The sequence below is a fragment of the Acomys russatus genome, chromosome 1 (assembly GCF_903995435.1).
Source record: "Acomys russatus chromosome 1, mAcoRus1.1, whole genome shotgun sequence".
Taxonomy (NCBI): domain Eukaryota; kingdom Metazoa; phylum Chordata; class Mammalia; order Rodentia; family Muridae; genus Acomys; species Acomys russatus.
In genome coordinates, this window is record NC_067137.1 from 46,978,628 (window position 1) to 46,986,341 (window position 7,714).

General features: G+C 42.2%; 1 protein-coding gene and 1 pseudogene across 1 annotated transcript; both read left to right on the forward strand.

Moving 5' to 3' along the window:
* The first annotated feature begins 375 nt into the window (after window positions 1-375).
* LOC127188479 (protein max-like) lies at window positions 376-807 on the forward strand (annotated as a pseudogene).
* A 3,756-nt stretch (window positions 808-4,563) lies between these two features.
* On the forward strand, window positions 4,564-4,966 carry LOC127188490 (cytochrome c, somatic). The gene has a single exon (XM_051144935.1). The coding sequence runs from the start codon at window positions 4,576-4,578 to the stop codon at window positions 4,891-4,893; it is 318 nt and encodes a 105-aa protein (XP_051000892.1). The 5' UTR covers window positions 4,564-4,575; the 3' UTR covers window positions 4,894-4,966.
* The last annotated feature ends 2,748 nt before the right edge of the window (window positions 4,967-7,714 follow it).

Consider the following 7,714-nt stretch of genomic DNA (forward strand, 5'->3'; position numbering starts at 1 on the left):
AGACAGTCCCTCAGAAAACTGGCAATCAATTTATTTCAAGATCTAGCTATGCATCTCATGAACATATACCCAAAGGATGTTCCATCCTACCATACAGACACTTGCTCAACCATGTTCACTGTTGTTTCCTTCATAGAAGGAACAAACTAGATGTCCCTCAACTGAAGAATGGATAAAGAAGATGTGATACATTTACACAATGGAGAATTATTTGGTTGTTAAAAAATGACATCATAGTGTGAGTGAGTTGGGGGAAATGAGTGAGTGTCTGTGGGGTTAAGGGGACACTTGGCTTGTTGTTGTCACTGACTTCTCCCTTCCATCCAACCTTCCGTCCCTGGATGCCACTGCCATGGCATCCCTGGGCCTTAGGAAATGGTCAATAACAATGACAAGGAGGTGGAGCGTGATGCCAACAAACTAGCTCATTATAAGGCACTGGAATGAAAACATAGAGACCACATCAAAGACAGCTGTCACTGTGTGAAGGACTCAATCCCATCATTCCAAGGAGTGAGGGAATCCCAGGCCCAGATCTTAGACAAAGCTACAGAGTATATCTAGCATATGCAAAGGAAAAGCTATATTCACTAGCAAGACATTGTTGATCTCAGGTGGCAGAAGGAGCAACAAGTCCATGCACTGGAGAAGGCAAGGTCAAGTGCCCAGCTGCAAACTAACTACCTCTCCTCAGATAACAGCCTCTACACCAACACCAAGGTCAGCATCATCTCTGCTTTCAGTGAGGGTTCAGACTCCAGCTTTGAGTCCAAGCCTGAAGAGCCCCAGGGCAGAAAGAAACTCTGATGGAGGCCAGCTAAACCATGTGGGACAGGCAGACCATCAATAGAAACTGTCATTTTCTGTCTCCATCTTCTCATCCTCCTTTCAGCTTATTGTTAGAACCCTTAAAACCACTGGAAAGACTTTTTTGTTTTCCTTTCCTTTTTATTAATTGTCATTTTTACATAGAAGCTCTTGGACAACAGCTCTCATTCTCGCCCTGTGTCCACTATTTTTAAATGTATTTCTTTCTATGAACATAGTTGAACAAATGTCTTTGTTGTATGGTGGGGCATCCTTTGGATATATTTCCAAGAGTGGTATAGCTGAGTCTTGAAGTAGCACTAGTCCCAATTTTCTGAGAACCACTAGATTGATTTCTAAAGTGGTTGTATGAGTTTGCACTTCTACCAGCAATGGAGAAGTGTTACTCTTTCTCCATATCCTTACCACCATGTGCTGTTACTTGAGTTTTTGATCTTAGCCATTCTGATGGGTTTAAGATGGAATCTCAGAGTCATTTTGGAATGGACATAATGAAAGACTACTCAGCTATTTAAAACAAGGAAATCTTGAAAATTGCAAACAAATGAATTGAACTAGAAATGATCATCCTGAGTGAGGTAACCAAAACTCAGAAAGACACAAATGGTATGTTCTCACTTATAAGTGAATATTATCCCAATATGGATGTCTTCTGAGAGACTCCACCCAGCAGGGGATTGGGACAGATACTGGGACTCGCTGCTGGATTCCTGGTGGAGTGCCCAGAGTGGTATGGAAGAATGGGAGATGGAAGGACCCAGAGGTTTCAGGAACCCCAAAAGGAGACCACCAAGGAGGGCTGATTTGGACAGGGAGGTGGATGGGGGACAGGGCTACACAAACCTGCAGTAAACCTGCTCAGATCTAGCCAATGGACAGCTCATTCTCCAAGGTTGTGGGGAGAGCAGGAGAGTGGGAACTGCCTCTGACATGAACTCTGGTATCCAGATTTGATCACTTCTGCTTGGTGGGGAGGTCCTGTGGCACACAGAGGATGGAGAAGCAGGCTATCTGGATGAGTCCTGATATGCTGTGGCCATATGGTGGGAGAAGGAGGTCTCCTTCTGTCAGAGGTCTAGGGGAGGGGAATGGGGCAGAAGAAGAAGGGAGGGAGGGAGGGGGGAGGGAGGGAGGGAGAAAACAGGAAATGCAAGAGAGAGGATAACAGCAGGACGTAATCTGAAAAAATTATAATAAATTAAAACTGTATGTATTGCCCTCATATATATTAGCCAACAAACATTTTGTGGATTAGGGTTTAGAAATGTAGACATAGAGAAGAATCAAAAAATGTGTGCAGATAGGTCATAAACATACAGATGGCTCTTTTACTCTGCTCACTTAGCTAACGTTCTTATATATCCAGGACCACTTTCTGGGGATGATTCTGTTAACACTGGGAAGGCCTATTTAATAACAATAATCAATCAAGACAACTTCCCATTGATATGGCCTCAGGCCAGTCTGATCTGGAAATGCCTTAATTGTGACACCTCTTCCCAGAAGACTTTGCATTGTATCAAGTTGACAATAAAGATTATGTGGGATCCTTGTAAAAAAAAAAAATGTACTCCCTTCAGGGGTTCCTGTCCCCATGAGAAATTTTAAACCAAAACATCCTAACTTGGCAACTCTTTCAGTGGAGGACAGCCAGCCAGCCAGACCTCTGAGTACACGGTGTCCTGCCCATCCCACCAGCTCCTCCAGCCATGAGAGCATGTGCCTGGAGGAAGCCTGTCCTGTTAGTCTCTTCTCCCAGTCCCCTGTCACCTGTGTTTGGTGGGCTTTGTGACTTTCTGAACTGCTGTGCTTTGATAAGATGACCTGATTGGAGTAGTCAGAACTGGCCCCCCTCTCCTTTTGTAAGGATTATATTTTTTGGAAAAGCTATTGCTCTTGTTGAAAGACCAGATTCTTTAAAAAGTTTGTGGTATAAAGGAAAGCAGAGACATATTTGCAGGACCTTGGCATGGTTCACTTTTCAGTTGTTCAAGCCTGCAGAGCCAGCTTTACAGAAGGTCACATGACACTGGCGTGTACAGGAGATGGCAATAATGAAAGGAAGTCCCAGAAGTGGTGGCTGTTTGTGGGCGGGGCAGGGAGGGAGTTTTAGGACAAGGGGAGAGTGTCAGGTGGGGTAGAGGTTTTGTATTAAGGGCCAGTGATGATGTTTTCATATTTCTTTCCTGCTACTGTAATTCAAATCTGAATGAAGTGTCTCTATTTCTGATGATGTCAGTATCGTAAAGTGACAGATTCATAAAGTAATGATCAAATCTTCATTTCTTTCTGTGTGTATTTCTAAGAAATAGAGCCAACTATTTTATGTAAATAGCAAGTGTGACTTGCCTGGTACTAACCCACAGCCCAGTACATCCTCCCTGCCCCTCCTTCTTTCCTTCTGTCAGGGAACTTGTGGCCACTGTGTGATCCAGCCCTGGCTCTGGCTGTGGTCAACAGATCCCTGAGAAGGGTTCCCTGTATTTAGGCTTCATTTCTTTGTCTTTTTCCTACTCTGTTGCCAGCATTTGCTGATTTCTAGTGTATACCCTGTAGTCTCAGTTGGTGTTTGATTCCATTCCTTGGAAATAAAAAGTATGTTGTAATACTACCCAAGAATTGTCCTGCAAGCTAATTCATCCTCCTCACTATAAGAATATAAATAAAAAAATGTATTTTATACTTAAAAATGACATCCAAAGTTTTTCAGTCAAATGGCTGGATCTAGAAAAACAAAACAAAACAAAACAAAACAAAAAACAAAAAAACAAAACACCCAAATGTGGTAACACAAGCACAGAGTAGTAAATATGCTATATACTTTTTTTTTAATTTTTTAAAATTTTTAAAATTAATTTATTCTTGTTACATCTCAATGTTTATCCCATCCCTTGTATCCTCCCATTCTTCCCTCCCTCCCATTTTCCCATTATTCCCCTCCCCTATGACTGTTCCTGAGGGAGATTACCTCCCCCTGTATATGCTCATAGGGTATCAAGTCTCTTCTTGGCAACCTGCTGTCCTTCCTCTGAGTGCCACCAGGTCTCCCCCTCCAGGGGACATGGTCAAATGTGAGGTACCAGAGTACGTGAGAAAGTCATATCCCACTCTCCACTCAACTGTGGAGAATGTTCTGACCATTGGCTAGATCTGGATAGGGGTTTAAAGTTTACCGCCTGTATTGTCCTTGGCTGGTATCGTAGTTTGAACGGGACCCCTGGGCCCAAATCTTCCTATCATAATGTTCTACTTGTAGGTTTCTAGGACCCTCTGGATCCTTCTACTTTGCTATTCTCCCATGCTTCTCTCATTTAGAGTCCCAATAGGATGTCCTCCCCTCTGTCCCAGTTTTCTGGTAAGTGAAGGCTTTCATGGGACATGCCCCTTGGGCTAGTATGCAGATATAAGTGAGTATATACCATCTGAGTCTTTCTGCTTCTGGGTTAACTCACTCATTATGATCATTTCTAGCTCAATCCATTTATCCACAAATTTATGTGATATTAGCCATTAAATAAGAGATAACCAAGCTTTTAGTAGCAAGACTGGTTTGCATTCAGTTGAGTTGTTGGTCAAGGAGGTCTCAGGGAACTCCCCCAAACAACTTATACTGTTGTGAACACAAAGGCTTGTCTCCACAAGCCAACAGCAGAGCCCAGGTGCCAAGAACAACACCCATGAGAGCGGGACGTCGGTGTTCGGGTTGTAACGCTTGTGGTGTCTACCAGCCTGGAGCAAATTAAAAAAATGGGTGATGTCGAGAAAGGCAAGAAGATTTTTGTTCAGAAGTGCGCCCAGTGCCACACTGTGGAAAAGGGAGGCAAGCATAAGACCGGACCAAATCTCCATGGACTGTTTGGGCGGAAGACAGGTCAGGCCGCTGGATTCTCCTACACAGATGCCAACAAGAACAAAGGCATCACCTGGGGAGAGGACACCCTGATGGAGTATTTGGAGAATCCCAAAAAGTACATCCCTGGAACAAAGATGATCTTCGCTGGAATTAAGAAGAAGGGAGAGAGGGCAGACCTAATAGCTTATCTTAAAAAGGCTACCAATGAGTAATTCCACTGCCTTATTTATTACAAAACAGTTGTCTCATGGCTTTTAATGTACACCGTAATTTAATTCATACCCCCAAATTCAGATCATGAATGGCTAACGATGTTTTTGTTGGACAGTCCTGATTCAAGTAAACCTGACTTGTAGTAAAGTGGATATGACCTTTTTTAAAGTAACAATGCAGTCGCATACATACTATCACTGTTCTCCCTCAAGATGCTCTACTTTCCACAAAGATTGGGGGGGGGGTCATCTCAAACCTATTAAATGGTTTTATACTTGGATTTATATAACTGGGCATATGAATATGTGTAAACACTGGGAAAACTCTTATCACCTTCTCAGAAACAAGAAGGTTCATCTGTGTTTCAGTTTGTTTCACTGGCCTGTTACAGGCAGTGGCTAAACGGCAAAAAGCAACTGTTCTTAAGGATGCTGATTTATTTAGAATTCCCTATGTCAAGGATGCTGCCTTTTACCACTGAAAGACACTTCTGTGGTTTGTGTATGATATCAAATAAAGAGTATTTAACACGTAAAAAAACAAAAACAAAAACAAAAACAAAAACAAAAAACACCCATACAACTCATTGAACATAGAGAAGTAGAGCTGGTGCCTAGATGGAGCCTTCACCCCTAAGCTCTAGTGTCTTTGGTAGAGGAAATTACTCTTCAGGCTTCTGCCAGAGAAATAGAAACACCAGCACAGCCATTAAGCCTTTGATCTACAATCTGTCCTCCCTCCAAGATGTGCTATTGCAACAGTGGCAAGAGCCTTATGGGGTTATCTAACCAACGTCTGATTTGACTTAAGGCTCACTCCATGAGCTGAATCCCTTACCCTGTACTGTTTGAATGATCAAGAACTAGAAACAGGACATCCCAGAGACAAAGGGTAAAACCAAACACCACTGACCTAAAAAGAAAGTGTCTATAAAATGACTCCTATTAATATTCTGCAATACTCATTGATCAGAGTCTTTTTAGTCATCGTCATAGAATCTTCCTTTTACAGCAGATGGGAATTAATATAGAGACCAACAACCATACATTATGCAAAGAAAGAATACTTAGAACACACACTTCTAAATGGGATGTCTCCATAACTTTCTCCCTTCAGGGCTCAGAGAACCCTGTGGAAAAGAGGCAGAATGAGTGTAAAAGCCCTCTGGATCAACTATGCAAGGCTCATATGAACTCACAGAGACTGAAGAAGCAAGCACAGGGCCTACACGGTTTGCATCAGGTCCTCTGTGCACATACTATAGGTTTCAGCTTAGTATTTTCATGGGACTTCTGAATGTGTGAATGAGTGAGTCTCTAATTCTTGTACTGGCTCTTGGGATGCTTTTCCTCCTGCTGGGTTGCCTTGTCCATCCTCATTGTTTTTTTTTTGTTTTTGTTTTTATTTATTTTTTTTACAGCATCTTATTATATTATATTTTATTATGTTTGGATGTTATATCTTAGAAGCCTGTTCTTTTCTAACAAGAGACAGAAAGAGAGTAGATCCAGAAGGGAGAGGAAGTAGGGAGAAACTGGGAGGAGTAGAAGGATGGGAAACTATAATTAGTATGTCTTCTATAGATTCTAAAAAGAATCTAGATTCAGTAACAGGGAAAAATGAAAAAAACATTATAAGTAAGATGTTATCATTGATACAGTTCTCTGATTTTTGTTAAAGCTATACTTTAATATCTGGTGAACACTGTGCCATTTAGGCTAAGTGTCAGCTTCTCACCTCATGTGCCTCTCACACACTATGCCTATGTTCTGTTGTGCATGCTTCTGCAAACCACGAGAGGAAGGATGTAGAGGAAGTGGCAGACACCTGTACTTCTGCCATCAGAGGAAAGCTAGAGAGTGTGGAGCTGGGGTTCCTCGGAACTCCCGGTGTGAGATTAGTCTGGACAACTGCAACTCACCTCTCCACACTGCCATGCCTCACTAGAAAGTACACATTATCGTCACACCAAAAGATGCCAAGAAAAACTTGGCCACTGTTTAAGAGAAAACACCACCAACATCAGTCAGCACATCTCCTCCAGGATGCCCCTGTAGAGAAACTGCTCTCCATTTCTTGAGGTTTCTATTTATACCCTTCATTGCCCTTTATAATGAAATGTCAAGAACACAAAGATTGATTTGGTTTTGTCTGGGAAAAAGGTTGCTTTTAAAGATGCTAACAAATTCAGGTAGTGGCAGGGTATAGTTTCTATAAGATGAAATTTCAAACAGCCGTTTACTGTTCTTCCATCCCTTTGAAGGGGCCCAAACTAAACAGTACCACATTCATTACAAAAGACCTCTGTGGAGTGGCTTATTATGCATCATTTAGAAGGAGTAGAAGAACGCAAATCCAGGAATCCTTTGGAACTTCAGACTGTATAAATAGCCTTTCAGTGAATGACAGCTTAAGCTGTGCTATGCAGAAAGCATGGCAGAGACAATAAATTATTTGAACTGAGTTGGTTTTTCCATATTATTCTAACCCTTGAGCATCATCGGGACAATTTCCCCTCACTATATTTCTACACAAAAGTCCAAGGGTAATATTTAGAGTGATTTCCCACGAGCTCTTGTGATGATCTGCATTATTAAAAATGATTATTTCCATCGAGAGGCCCTAGCTTCCAGCAGCGAGGCAGGCGGGAACATTGTATGAGTCTCTGGCTCCAGGAACATTGCTGTAGATCCCTGGACAAAGTGCCAGTGGCTTTTTTCACCTGACTGGAGGGGTTGAAATGGGTTTCCTTTGTGTCTGCAGCCCAGTTTAACAGAATAGTTTCGGCATTTAGTGAAAACCAGGCAAATGCAGGAGTGG